The sequence below is a fragment of the Leuciscus leuciscus genome (assembly GCF_965113295.1).
Source record: "Leuciscus leuciscus genome assembly, chromosome: 23".
Taxonomy (NCBI): Eukaryota; Metazoa; Chordata; class Actinopteri; order Cypriniformes; family Leuciscidae; genus Leuciscus; species Leuciscus leuciscus.
Window position 1 is genome coordinate 26,401,818 of NC_138747.1, and position 15,626 is coordinate 26,417,443.

Here is a 15,626-nt window from a genome sequence, read left to right on the forward strand (position 1 = left end):
GCACGGCCCTATCTTTTAATCAATCTATTAGGGGAGCCGGGCGACGATGACAGGCTCCGTGACTGATAAAGTGACCTGGAGAACATTACAGCAGCTTTGGTCACCCAGCCGGACAGATAACGGCTCGAGCGGAGAGAGATGATGATGATGATGATAATGTTGTTACAGGGGGCCGCTAGAGCATCCAGTCCGGCCCAGCTATCTCACTCCCGAGACTCTACCCCCATCTTAAGTGCCCGTCATTTCCAAACGGACATTTAGCAAATTATCCTTTTCTATTAGACAGAGAAATGGCTCCTCGCTCACATAAAAGGAAATCAGAAAGGCAGGAAGTCTGATACCTCTTAAGAGATTTGAATTATCATTGTGCTCTCCAGTGCGTGGCATGCTATTCGTCATGCGACAGAAATAACCGTCTAGAAATCCTCTCCACACTTTCGCCGGTGGTTTCTACATCTTTTGGGTGAATCCTTTGAATCATTTCCAGCTGTAGATATGAGGAACGCTTTGGCTAAAAGAATAGCCAAAAAACAAAACAAAGATCAATTCTATTGCTTCCCTTTGATTTATACGGCGTAGACTCAGGAATGGCAAGTCAAACGATTTTTGCTTGCTAGTTTCCTAGTTGAGCTTTATTGCTTTAAATTATTAGGTGGAAACCGCGCTACGATTTTCTCTCTTCCGTGATAGTCATCCATCGGCTCCAACGGCTAGATCAACCGTCTGTAAAGAGATGAGCGTTGCCTGGGGCCAACAGACACCCCGTTGAGAAATCCTCTCGCTTCCGCTCTGCTCCGTCAGCAAACTGGCCATTACTGGAGACTCAAGTGTGCAGACACTTGTTTCCCACTGGCATGACAGAAATAAATAAAGTTGCAGCGTTCCCCTTTTTCTAGCACGTCGCTGTATGTCACTGTAGCAGCGGCGGCAGATACAGAGCTCGCTTGTCTTTCCGCAGCACTGGTTCAGCTAAAAACAGGTCTATCAGACACAGACATGAACAAATGTCACTGAGGTTAAAAGACCCATGTCTAGAAAAAGCAGAGAGGGCAGGGAAGAATGACGGCAAACAAACGGAACACATTAAAGTGGTCTTTTCTTCTACGGTAACTTCATTTCTACCCCCCTTCCGACTCGAGAATTGGAAGTGTGCACCTTTCTCTCGGTGAAATCAACTCTGATAGACGGAGACAGTAAGATAGACAGAAACACATACTGCGACAGACACGAGAGAGAGAGGCGCAAACAGAAAAACAGACGGAAAAGATTGCCAATAATGTCCACAACCTTGAGTCAGGCATTTGCCCTTTGGTGACAATGTGTTATTCATGGAGCGTTCATCACGGGCCTGATGAAATCTCTCGGCTGTTTGAGATGCAGAAACTTAGACAATTTATCTCACTGTCAGCGCTCAAGTACTCACCCTTATGTCCACTGAGTCCCTGAGCGCCCGACTCTTGTAGTTTTGGATCACATAGAATATGCGATGAAAACTATGGCGAAAGAAAAGACTGATAGCGTATATGAAGTGCAGTGTCCAGAGAAACCGTAAAAGCTTGGAGTTAATATTAGTTTATTCCTGCGAGAGTTATTGACTACCAACAAAGTAACATTTTATTATGTATGTAAAGCAATGGCCATTTGATAACACAAAACCATCAAGCTCCCCAGAAGTAGGTCAGCTATTGTGGAAATTTACGTTTTGAGATGTATTAGCATTTTATGTACCAAGATATCAGATTAGATGGAAAGATGAGAGATAAACACAATGTGTTCTGTCTTTTAATGAGATTTCTGAACACATGGTTTGCATGCACGAATACACAAAAATGCAACACACAGCGCAGATGCAATCTGCAAACCATGTTATCTTTCATTCGTATGGAGCTGTAAAGCTCTAAAGATTTCTTGTTTATGAATATGGCTTTCTCGTCACTTGTTTTACATGTGTTTGCCTGGGTAGAATTAGGTAAAGGAGCACAAACAGTCCTTGCACTTGGTCTGCTTCCATAAGGTTTCATTCTAAGACCTGAGAATGTCTACTCTCTAGAATTATACATTAGACTTGACGCCTCCAGCGTTACATAAAAACTCATGCAAATATGCAGAGCTTATCAGTCTCCTCCTGGTTACAGATGACTGGTGAATCTCAGACTCTGTTCTTTCTCTGGCTGCTGCCTATCATCACAGCAAACCTGAAGAGCCTGAGAGATCCTCATCTATTACTCACACACACTCAACGACCCAGGTCGTCTTAAACAAGATGCCATCAAATATATATTTATATATATATATATATATATTTAAACCCGGACGAGCCCCCAGAAATCATATTCTTATGACGTTTTCCAAGACGCACTGTTAGTTACTGTGGGAATTCATATTTAATGCTTCATCCCTACTTGCCTGATGATTCAGATCATCACATTTGATGTATCAATAAATAGTAACAACAAATAAATAATAACCTTTTTTTCTTAACTGATCCCAAAATGATGCTGCTTAGCATTACTGAGCGGCATCAGAACAACCAATAATGATACACGTTTTTGACACAATAATAGTTTAAAAATCATTAGCTTGCAACCAAAGAAACAATGTACATTATGAAAATGAATAACAAAATATTCAGAATTTAATTTTTTTTAGGCTATTTCTTATATTTTCATATACAATAATAAATACAGTAGTATGAAACCTGCTTCATGATCTAATGTAAGAAATGTGTTTGCATTTTTGTTTCGGACAATATTTAACTTAAGTTTAAAATGCTATGCGTTGCTCAATTGGAAAAGTTAGGATTAATTATGCAAACAATAAATTAAAAAGTAAGTATTTTGTCTGAAAACAATGTAGTTTTTTGCTGAACACTTTGTAGCTGGTTGTTATTCTTAAGAGACCCATTCAATTAGACCCGATAACGATAACTGATAAAGTAGAAAAGTGTGAATATCTATAAAAAAATTTTGGTCAAACCGATAATCGGTCTATTTGTAATATAATATGCACATTAAAAAACTCTTAAATTAAAGACTGTCTTTTTTTCAAGAGAAAGTGCGTAAATCACGTTAAAAGTCGTCAAGGAATGAAATGCTGCTAAGTTATGCTTAAACTAAAGATGGATCAAGTGTGCATTATAATTCAAACTGCTTAAATCAAATATGTTATAATACCTGCTGAAAGACATCGGCTAATGTCTTTTCCTAGAACGGATTTGAGTGTAATGTTTAGAGATAACGGGTCCGCGCGCTTATAAATAACAGTAACGGATCATTTGTGGATATTGAAATATCAATAAACGGCATTATGTGCGTTACAATTCTGTGTTAGATCGTCCCAATTCCGTGACTAAGGCTACAGCAGAAAAAGAAAATCACAAATACTAAATCCTCGCGTTCGTTTGGTTTTGTGCTTATGATTTTTTTTCTCCCTCAACCTTACGCAGCCAATGTAATGGTCTTACTCGTATAATAATAAATGGAGCGATTTGAAAACAATTCTCATCCACCTCGAATCCAACTTACCGGGATGAGAATGTGCCCACCGGAGCAGGAGCGAGGAGAAAAGCAGAGGCGGAATCCACCAGCAGCAGCAGCGCGGTCGCAGTAGCCTCCGCATGTCACACTGTATACATGGAGATCTGGAATAAGGCAACTGTTGACAGAGTTATCCTCCTGCTGAACGACAAAACTCCCACAAACAAGCGAAGCGAACGCACTGGACACGGTTCAATGTATTTCGGCCGCCTCCTTTTTAGTGAGTCCCTTTGGAGAGATTTTTCTTTTGAAGTTCGACCAAGCCAAAGGAAACAGTTTTTCTTTTCTTTTCTCTTTCTCTCTTTCAGATGGCTGAGCTTGTAGTCCAGAAGAGAAACATGTCAAGGGGACTGTGGATTAAGAGAGAGATGTTAGAGGAGCGGTAGTCCATGCATCACGCTGAAAACACAGAGAAAAGAGTTGGAGCGGCTCTGGAAGCTTTCCATTCCGCCATCCAGGAAGTAGCGCATGAGCTGAAGTCTGGCAGAGACTTTAAAACAGGCTTGAGAGAGAGAGAGAGAGAGAGAGAGAGAGAGAGAGAGAGAGAGAGAGAGAGAGAGAGAGAGAGATCCGCCGGATCCTAGCGCCGAGCCCGTAACGGACGCGCTGTCAGACTGTGTGTGATGGACGCACAAAGGCGCTCTCCTTCTCTCTCCTTTATCAGGGATAAAACCAAACACTCCAGATAACATCAGTAATAAAATGACTGCATGCAAGCTCTGCATCTGGAATTATCAGCAGAATCTTCTACGTGGAGAAGAGTGAATGGTTGTATGATTCAAAATGCATATGATATTTCACAAGCAATAGACGTGGGTACATATTTAAAAATTAGAATCAACATAGACAAATTCCATGACTTTCATGCGCGCGCGCACACACACACTCGGTTTCGCTATCTTTGTGGGGACTCTGCATAATTATTTTATACTGTACAAACTGTATATTCTATCCCCCCACACTAACCCTATACCCTAAACCTACCCATCACAGAAAACGTTCTGCATTTATACCTTTTCAGAAAACCATAACTGATTATGTTTATTACATGATCCATTCCCCGCAATGTAGGTGATCTCAGGTTTTAATATCCTTGTGGGGACATTTGGTCCTCACATTGTAGGTTAAACAAAAGATAAATGAATCAGTAATACTGATAGAGGAGGACATGACATTAAAAAGCTTCTTTTTAAACTGAAGTGTGCTGTCAGTGTAGAACAGAATAGATTTTTATTGGCAAGGAAAGATTGCTCCTCTGAAGAACTCGACTTGGCAGTTCTTGACATTGGACAGATATTATATAAGAACAATAAGAAAGAAGCTCTCAGCAGCCCGCGACTACTTAATTACAAATATATGCTAATAGATGAGACATTCACTTTGATCATAGGCTACTCTTTAAATATTCTGTACAAGCACATGGTAAAAACATTATTTTATTAAAAATATATATTATTGTCTAAACAAAGAGTGAAATAACATAACCATTAAGCAAGGTCTTGTACCACTCAGATGAACAATCAATAAAATAATAAATAAAATAAAATAAAAAAGACTTGAACAGAGGATTAATGTCCTATTGAAGTCCCTCTGCTATGCTATTTTATAAGTTCCTATTTCTGTTTTAGATATCTCCTACAACAGGTTTACATGCATCCGAGTTAAAAAATTAAAATTAAAAATTAAAAAAAACTCTTGAACTTTCTCATAATATACTGTACATTGCAGCATCACCGAATTTCTCAAAGAGTCTGAAAGCAGTTCATTCGAAAATCCAGTCACTCTAAACCCCTTGTGAGCCTACTCTGCTCTGATTGGTCAGATGGTTCAGTCTGTTGTGACTGGTCTACTCTGCTCTGATTGGTCAGACGGCTCAGTCTGTTGTGACTGGTCTACTCTGCTCTGATTGGTCAGATGGATCAGTCTGTTGTGATTAGTCTACTCTGCTCTGATTGGTCAGACGGCTCAGTCCGTTGTGACTGGTCTACTCTGCTCTGATTGGTCAGACGGATCAGTGTCTGTTGTGATTGGTCTACTCTGCTCTGATTGGTCAGACGGCTCAGTCTGTTGTGACTGGTCTACTCTGCTATGATTGGTCAGACAGATCAGTCTGTTGTGATGGGTCTACTCTGCTCTGATTGGTCAGATGGTTCAGTCTGTTGTGACTTGTCTACTCGGCTCTGATTGGTCAGACGGCTCAGTCTGTTGTAACTGGTCTACTCTGCTCTGATTGGTCAGACAGATCAGTCTGTTGTTATTGGTCTATTCTGGTCTGATTAGTCAGACTGCTCTGTCTGTTGTGATTGGTCTACTCTGCTCTGATTGGTCAGACGGTTCAGTCTGTTGTGACTGGTCTACTCTGCTCTGATTGGTCAGACTGCTCTGTCTGTTGTGATTGGTCTACTCTGCTCTGCTTGGTCAGACAGTTCAGTCTGTTGTGACTGGTCTACTCTGCTCTGATTGGTCAGACGGATCAGTCTGTTGTGATTGGTCTACTCTGCTCTGATTGGTCAGACGGCTCAGTCTGTTGTGACTGGTCTACTCTGCTATGATTGGTCAGACAGATCAGTCTGTTGTGATGGGTCTACTCTGCTCTTATTGGTCAGATGGTTCAGCCTGTTGTGACTTGTCTACTCTGCTCTGATTGGTCAGACGGCTCAGTGTGTTGTAACTGGTCTACTCTGCTCTGATTGGTCAGACGGTTCAGTCTGTTGTGACTGGTCTACTCTGCTCTGATTGGTCAGACTGCTCTGTCTGTTGTGACTGGTCTACTCTGCTCTGATTGGTCAGAAGGCTCTGTCTGTTGTGACTGGTTTACTCTGCTCTGATTGGTCAGATGGCTCTGTCTGTTATGACTTGTCTACTCTGCTCTGATTGGTCAGAGGGTTCAGACTGTTGTGATTGGTCTACTCTGCTCTGCTTGGTCAGACGGTTCAGTCTGTTGTGACTGGTCTACTCTTCTCTGATTGGTTAGATGGCTCAGTCTGTTGTGACTGGTCTACTCTGCTCTGATTGGTTAGATGGCTCAGTCTGTTGTGACTGGTCTACTCTGCTCTGATTGGTCAGATGGCTCTGTCTGTAGTGACTGGTCTACTATGCTCTGACTGGTCAGACGGCTCAGTCTGTTGTGACTGGTCTACTCTGCTCTGATTGGTCAGACGGCTCAGTCTGTTGTGACTGGTCTACTCTGCTATGATTGGTCAGACAGATCAGTCTGTTGTGATGGGTCTACTCTGCTCTGATTGGTCAGATGGTTCAGTCTGTTGTGACTTGTCTACTCGGCTCTGATTGGTCAGACGGCTCAGTCTGTTGTAACTGGTCTACTCTGCTCTGATTGGTCAGACAGATCAGTCTGTTGTGATTGGTCTATTCTGGTCTGATTAGTCAGACTGCTCTGTCTGTTGTGATTGGTCTACTCTGCTCTGATTGGTCAGACGGTTCAGTCTGTTGTGACTGGTCTACTCTGCTCTGATTGGTCAGATTGCTCTGTCCGTTGTGATTGGTCTACTCTGCTCTGCTTGGTCAGACAGTTCAGTCTGTTGTGACTGGTCTACTCTGCTCTGATTGGTCAGACGGATCAGTCTGTTGTGATTGGTCTACTCTGCTCTGATTGGTCAGACGGCTCAGTCTGTTGTGACTGGTCTACTCTGCTATGATTGGTCAGACAGATCAGTCTGTTGTGATTGGTCTACTCTGCTCTGATTGGTCAGACGGCTCAGTCTGTTGTGACTGGTCTACTCTGCTATGATTGGTCAGACAGATCAGTCTGTTGTGATGGGTCTACTCTGCTCTTATTGGTCAGATGGTTCAGCCTGTTGTGACTTGTCTACTCTGCTCTGATTGGTCAGACGGCTCAGTCTGTTGTAACTGGTCTACTCTGCTCTGACTGGTCAGACGGTTCAGTCTGTTGTGACTGGTCTACTCTGCTCTGATTGGTCAGACTGCTCTGTCTGTTGTGACTGGTCTACTCTGCTCTGATTGGTCAGAAGGCTCTGTCTGTTGTGACTGGTTTACTCTGCTCTGATTGGTCAGATGGCTCAGTCTGTTATGACTTGTCTACTCTGCTCTGATTGGTCAGAGGGTTCAGTCTGTTGTGATTGGTCTACTCTGCTCTGCTTGGTCAGACGGTTCAGTCTGTTGTGACTGGTCTACTCTTCTCTGATTGGTTAGATGGCTCAGTCTGTTGTGACTGGTCTACTCTGCTCTGATTGGTTAGATGGCTCAGTCTGTTGTGACTGGTCTACTCTGCTCTGACTGGTCAGATGGCTCAGTCTGTTGTGACTGGTCTACTCTGCTCTGATTGGTCAGACGGCTCAGTCTGTTGTGACTGGTCTACTCTGCTATGATTGGTCAGACAGATCAGTCTGTTGTGATGGGTCTACTCTGCTCTTATTGGTCAGATGGTTCAGCCTGTTGTGACTTGTCTACTCTGCTCTGATTGGTCAGACGGTTCAGTCTGTTGTGACTGGTCTACTCTGCTCTGATTGGTCAGACTGCTCTGTCTGTTGTGACTGGTCTACTCTGCTCTGATTGGTCAGAAGGCTCTGTCTGTTGTGACTGGTCTACTCTGCTCTGATTGGTCAGATGGCTCTGTCTGTTATGACTTGTCTACTCTGCTCTGATTGGTCAGAGGGTTCAGTCTGTTGTGATTGGTCTACTCTGCTCTGCTTGGTCAGACGGTTCAGTCTGTTGTGACTGGTCTACTCTGCTCTGATTGGTTAGATGGCTCAGTCTGTTGTGACTGGTCTACTCTGCTCTGATTGGTTAGATGGCTCAGTCTGTTGTGACTGGTCTACTCTGCTCTGATTGGTCAGATGGCTCTGTCTGTTGTGACTGGTCTACTCTGCTCTGACTGGTCAGACGGCTCAGTCTGTTGTGACTGGTCTACTCTGCTCTGATTGGTCAGACTGCTCTGTGTGTTGTGACTGGTCTACTCTGCTCTGATTGGTCAGATGGGTCTGTGTGTTGTGACTTGTCTACTCTGCTCTGATTGGTCAGAGGGTTCAGTCTGTTGTGACTGGTCTACTCTGCTCTGATTGGTCAGACAGATCAGTCTGTTGTGATTGGTCTACTCTGCTCTGCTTGGTCAGACGGTTCAGTCTGTTGTGACTGGTCTACTCTGCTCTGATTGGTCAGACAGATCAGTCTGTTGTGACTGGTCTACTCTGCTCTGATTGGTCAGATGGCTCTGTCTGTGGTGACTGGTCTACTCTGCTCTGATTGGTCAGATGGCTCTGTCTGTGGTGACTGGTCTACTCTGCTCTGATTGGTCAGACAGATCAGTCTGTTGTGATTGGTCTACTCTGCTCTGATTGGTCAGACGGTTCTGTCTGTTGTGACTTGTCTACTCTGCTTAGGGCTGCACGATTAATCGAAATTAAATCAGTAGTAAATGCTGCTCCATCTGAAAGTCAGAGGGTGTTCTCGAGCAGAAATTCCAAATATTCCCTGCAGAAGTATGATAACGCACGTAGTTCCAGGAAATCCCTATGGGCATCATACTATCGCTGTAGCTGAATGAACGGAAGATTGAAAGGCTTTGGTTGATTAAACATGACTAATAAACATGACAATATATGGTTTATCTGAGTTCTTCAAGCCTCTTTGGGTATTTTCATGGTAATAAAGTATATTTATACTTCAATGCTAATCTTCATAGCCTTTATCACTGTATAGAATACTATGAAATAATATGTTGTGTGCCTTATTCTGTGTAAGAAGCCACATCATCTCACAGAAGGTTGTTTTTAAGCACTCAACTGAGGTTATGAAGTGAGTTTGGAGTAAAAACCTTATTAAATGTACAGTAGTCTGTTTGTAGTTTTTTGGACAAGAGGTTCATAAATGCTTCTCAAGTTTTGAAAGATGTTTGACACGTGTTACTTTTTCAAATGCACGTTATAAGCGACTCAAACTCGCAGTGCTTTCAGATGGAGCAGCGTTTACTACTGATAACAGAGCTGTACATCACTGACAAGCTGCGCATATAAAATAATCGCAGCCTTTGTGATTTCATAAATTATGTAAAAATCACTAATATATCACATTATCATTAACAGAATGTTTGCATTGAGCATAATTTCCAGTCATGCTGTCAAAGTTCAACAAAGCTGTAATTTCGTCAAATTATATAAAAAGCGTGGAAATATTTCACAAATCAAAGGAAATAAATAAATTACTTTCGTCACCTTTACAAAATTTTACTATAGCACTTCAAACATAGTAGTTCGTAACTATTTTACATTTTTGCGCATCGGTGACAAATCATATAATATCGTACAATCTTATTTGTATGTTTATCTGCTGACACCCCATGGTTAAGTTTAGGGGGTTGAGCTTCATGCTTATGTTTTTCTTTCTAAACATTGTATGAATTCCTATGAAATTGGCAACTCGTAAAATAGTAAAATTTTCTTGTAAGATTGGGTTGGCACTTCACATAGGCTACTGTAGGTATTTCGTTTCTTAACTGTTAAAAATGATTATTTACTATTAAATTAGGGATTTTCTTTGCCAAGTCAGAAAATCATTAGATGGATTTATTTCCATATTAAGAAAGAATGTCAGTTCAGCATCTGTTATTATTATCATTTTTATAGCTTGGCTTCCAGGAATCCACATAAACTCTGACATATAAGTTGCTCTTGGAGCCACTTGAATTAATATATTAACGTAAAGAATAAAGCGGCAAGTTAATGGCTGCCGGTGGGAGGGCAGTTTTATGATAAGTCATTCTGTCATATCCAGATGTTGCTCCATTTGTCCAACATCTGCATGACAGCAAATCAATATCCCCCTCGATACAAAGCGAGTAACAGATACACCCTAAATATGCCATTCATGTAATTTTTCACTGTAGTCTGGCTCTTAATGTCATATGCGGTATAACAATAACTCCTTCCTTTGCTTTACTGAAAATTTATTACAAATCTATAAAAGGCCTCATAAACTTTGCAGCTGCCAGCACACTATCTTTGACTCTTTGTAGATTAGTACAAAATGTCTTAGTGGCTAAGTTTAACTAAGTGTTTAATTAATGGTCATGTAATGTTCCTATAGGGAGCTGTCCATTCTAATTAAGTTAACTGATCAATTTCTGTACAATAATCAATCGGTTCACTGCAAATGGGACATCTAATGAATTCAAGGATACTAAAAGTAGCCTATAGCCTATAAGTCTAAGCTTTATGCTATTAGCATCAATACCTTAGACCTAAGTTGTAACACCATCGTTTTTTAACCCATCAGAGTGAATCACTATCATATTTACATTTACATCATATGAGCACCTAAGGTGACATTAGATTTTTTTCTTTATAGGTAGGCGAATATATATATATATATATATATATATATATATAGGATACAATTTATGATTTGTAATAATGCTTAGGGATGTTAAATTACCTGCCAAAAAAGATGAGTTACATAGCATTAATTGTATATATTATGAGTCCTATACCTGCTCATTGTTTTGATGTGAGATATGGCCATGCATCTGATGACATTTTTATTGTTCCATTCCACTCTATTTTATTCCACTCAACCACAATAATTCGTGAAATATAACAGTTTGATATGTATTTTTTTATATTACAGCAGGACTGAAATTATGTAAAAGAACGTAAAAATAAAACTATGTAACTAATAATATGCCATTATGCTTTACATGGCACACCGTGAATGTGTATGACAGCAACTACAAATACTGGGAAATGTAGTTTTGTGGCGCTTTTGGACAGCGCGGCCGCGGCTGCTTAAAAACTACGCTTCCCACAATCCCCCACACAGTCAGCGTCTGCATCATCGACACGGAAGGTGAGTACATGTGTTCTGTGTGGACGCTGTGAGATGTCATTTCGGTGGTGTGATCACGGTCTCTTTAAATTCGTGCTTAATAACACGCATGCTGTCTTTATGTAAATGTATTGTGTTGATAGATGGTTTGTGTCACTCATTATGTCAGCACGTCGGGCGAATGTAAACATATTACTCTTTATTTTGTGACAGCGTCATGCAAATCAGCCGCATGTGATGCTTGGAAAGTAGGCTATGTCCTGCTCAGCTCAATGCGAAGCAGCGACTTTAATGAAAATCATCACATACATTCAGACATGTTGAGGCAAGAGTGAAAACCTGGGTCAAATGCTGAAATCTCATAATAAATTATGGCCTTGCTTATGTACTGTAGGAAAGCATAATGGTAAGCTATTAATAGAAACACCCCAGCAACTTATTTACTTTTTTTTGGTGTTTTGTTGGTCCCGTTATTCAAGCAATACCACAACAGCCTATTATGTTAATAATACATATGCTAATACAGTATGCTCTATATACAGTAACAAATAAATAACACTTTAGTTTATGAATATATTTTAAATATATAGATTTAGCCTATATGTAGTTACCTTGATTTGGCTAATTAGGACATGTTCCCGGAGTGATTTTGGAACATTTTTCCATTCAACCAAACTGATTTCAAGGTTATTGTGTTTAGTGTTTTCCATGATCCCCCTAGCCCCCCATCCAGTAATGTGAATTCTGGATATGGATGATTAAAATCATTCAAATTCAAACTAATCCACTAATGAATCATTTAGGGGCCGTTTACACAGCACCGTTTTTAACTAAAAACTGAAAATAATTTATGCGATTTGATCGTTCATTTACGCCACAACAGCGTTTTGGGGGCCTGAAAATGCAAACTTTTAAAAACGTGTTTCAAAGTGCAGGTTTTTGAAAACCATAACGTTATAGTCTCTGTGAAAGTACAAAAACGCAAATTTGTGAAAACGGTGACGTTACGCTCATCCGTATTACGTGTGAGTCTATAGGCTCGTAGTGTTTCTTTACAAAGTGACATTGTCAACTACTGGCCTGGCAGCAGAATACAGCGTTTTTAGTTGTTTTCGCGGAATCGTTTGGACAATGTTGTCATCAGTAGCTGAAAAATGCGAAGGGAAAAACATTTCCATTTTTAATACATTGTTAACTTACCCTAAGACTGTTTGTGAGTCAAGCAATCACCACAAATGCCTATCATGTTGTATCAAAGACATTTCCAAATGAACATGATCTGATAAACCTGTCGCACTCCTCCAGTCCTTCTGTGTCTGACTACAGTAATCAATTAAGAACGCTTCAGTTTATATTCATATTTTAAATATATAGGTTTTTATATACTTGCCTTGATTTAGGCTTTACTTTAGCCTGATTTGTGAATAATTTTGACCAATTAATGTACAAGAATGAAAACGTCTCACTCACCAATTAGAGACACTGTTGATTGTCAGCAAGTTTTACTCTGCATGAGGAATAATTAGATGAGATTCATGAGAAAAATTGATTAATTGAGGACATTTCCATGATTTTTAAGATTTTATTAATCATTCTCATTCAAATTGCAATAACTTTGCCAGGTCAAAAAAACCCCCAAAAACATACAGTAATTCCTGGCTCATGAATATTATCAGGTTTTAAATCAGGTGATGTAGCATTCATCTGCTAGTCGTTGAGTGTTGATGCGAACGGTTGGCAGATGTTTTGAATCATGATATATTGTGATGCGTGTTGTGTCATGAGGTAGTTAATGTTACCCAGTCCTACTTTATATGAAAAAAAAAAAAAAAAAAAAAATCGCCTTATTGTGAGTGTAATTTTCTGGTAAATAGTGGCCAAAAGTTGAGTGTATAAAGGTGTGAGAGTGGGAGCAGAAGGTGGAACCGGGTGTCCAGCTGCATTTTTCATTAGAGTAACTTGATTAAATGTATTTTAATTACCTCTATCTCAGCGGTGCGGTTCAGAGACGTCACATGGCTCTTCCTTTTAATGTCTGCCATCTGTCTAGATGCCCTGAGAATATAAAGAGAAAAATGAGAAATCTCCCCGAAATCTCTCCCCCTCACCTCATCTAACACTCTCATGGCCATTCGAGTAGTTCCTCCAGAAACCGTTTTTCCAGTGTCAAGTTTTCTTGCCACAATATGACCGGATCCAATTGATATCTTGACATCGATGGAAAAATCCAGCTATTTTCAATGCTGTGGTAACTGTGGCCTTCTAACTTAATGGCTAAACCGAAACCTTTAGAGATCCTTTTCAGCTGAAGATCAGTCTCCAAGTCTAGCTCATGCCAATGCAAATGAGTAGATTAAGTGAATAATGTGGTGAAATGTGGCCTCAGTGCTCTTTGACTCCCTCTCGGAAGCGGTACGTGGAGATTTGCAGACAGATATGTATAATGCAGGAGAGCTGGCATCAATTATGCACCTTTCATTCATGCCACAGCAATACCTAATTGATTTGATTCTGTTTGCTTCATGTATAATTGAATAGGCACAGATCCTGTGTGTGGCTTTCAGCCATTGGATGTCCGTGATGGCTAGGCCATGCGTTATGCAGCTTTGAGTTGGGACAGATCTCTTGTTCATCATGAATGTATTAGGTCTGTTTAACCCTGGCTGTAAAGTGGTTATTAATGAAGGAATACATTATAATATCGAGATACAATATTTCAATCATGACAACTCTCAGAATATATTTAAACAGATAAGAATGGAGTGTACATAGGCTTAGACCTACGCTGCCACTGCATGAGTGAAGGCTACTGTCGAGACATGCACATAAATACAGCGAATAGAATGCGAGCTGCTGCAAGGAAAGTAGGGAGAAGCCCCTAGCAGATCTAGACAGGTGGTGCTGGGGAGGGTGGGGCTTGAATCAAGCTCAAAACAAAACAAAACAAACACTGCTTTCAGAATGTCTGCTATATGTGTGCACACTAAAAGCAAAGCGAATATTCGCATCGCGTTACTCGCTCTAGATTACTCGCGGGATTACTTTTTCGCATCACTTGCGTGAATAAAAACATTGCGCAATGAGGAGTGCCTTCACCCACATCAACAAAAACAACAACAACACTTTCTTTCTGCCATTTTGCTATTGCTGTTGTGGCAAGGAACCAAATATGCCGTAAAGTCCAACTTCCTCGCTTACTTTTCTCCAAGCTATCTCCTTTTTTGTCCGGTCTCTGTATGAATAAGAAGTTTCAGAGTGCTAAAATAATGCTCTCCTCCATTTTCTGATACAACCGGACGTGTCAATAAGCTCTTCAGTGATTGGCTTGCGCGATAATGCGCCATGCAAATTTCAACTTGCGCGGAAGACGCGATTGAGGCGAATATTGTGTGTTCGCAGAAATCGCGCTGCCCAATTTGCGTCATTTGCATTTGCGCCAGGCGTTATATTTGCGTGTCTGTTCCCGTCTTTGCATTGACTTTGTATATAATCTAGGCTACTCGCACAAATAATTCAAATCGCTTTTGGTGTTCACACACCATTAGAGTTTGTCTGTAAAATTACAATATACTGTTTGAAAATGGTGTGATGAAGCCACATTTGAAAAATATATGAATTTCATTGCACTATTATCTAATGTAAACAATGTTAGAGATTTTCTCAGATCTTGCTTCACTTTTCTGTGCCATTACAATCTTTTTAAATGGCACATTTATATTTCATAGTGTGTTGGGCTAAAAAAATCTGATACTCCCAGAAATGTAATGATATTTAAGAAGTAATGACATTTGTAATGAAACAACAGCAACAACAACAACAACAAAAAACTTAAATATGTAAAAAAAATATATATATATATATATATATATATATATATATATATATTTAAAAACTCTTGTATTCAAGGTACAAGGAAATATCATGATATTTTTTAGTCGTTATATAGGTTTATATATATATAACACCTTTCTTTAAAATGTTTTTCAAAAACATTTGAAACCAACATGAATACAAATAATACATTTTCTAGGAACTTATAGATTTTTGTGGACTTTCTTATTTGCCATTGTAACTCCCCTAACTTGCTGTTTTTGACACTGACTGTTCACAGAAGTGCACCAAAACAGTTTCTTTCTTCTGTTTGCAGCGTTCCCTAAAGTCGCTGTCTTTCAGCCGCGTGTGCCCTTGATTTCATCTGATAGGGGGTCTTCTATTCCATGACCTTTAAAGGCGAAAGGCCCTGCTCAGTCACTCTTTCCCTCTCGGTGGGAGATGCGAGTGCTTTGAGGAAAG

General features: G+C 40.2%; 2 protein-coding genes across 3 annotated transcripts in view; one reads left to right on the forward strand and one right to left on the reverse strand.

Annotated features, from left to right (window-relative positions):
* Positions 1-4,023, reverse strand: part of ptprga (protein tyrosine phosphatase receptor type Ga) — a 259,858-nt gene extending 255,835 nt beyond the window's left edge. Inside the window, exon 1 of the mRNA XM_082156366.1 lies at positions 3,525-4,023. Within this exon, the coding sequence (XP_082012492.1) occupies positions 3,525-3,618 (94 nt within the window). The 5' untranslated portion in view covers positions 3,619-4,023. The remainder of the gene's footprint in view (positions 1-3,524) is intronic.
* A 7,295-nt stretch (positions 4,024-11,318) lies between these two features.
* Positions 11,319-15,626, forward strand: part of fhit (fragile histidine triad diadenosine triphosphatase) — a 369,232-nt gene continuing 364,924 nt past the window's right edge. Inside the window, exon 1 of one of the 2 annotated variants that reach the window (XM_082156592.1) lies at positions 11,319-11,354. The gene's annotated coding sequence lies outside the window, so the exon portion shown is untranslated. The remainder of the gene's footprint in view (positions 11,355-15,626) is intronic. The other variant, XM_082156593.1, reaches the window with a different exon arrangement.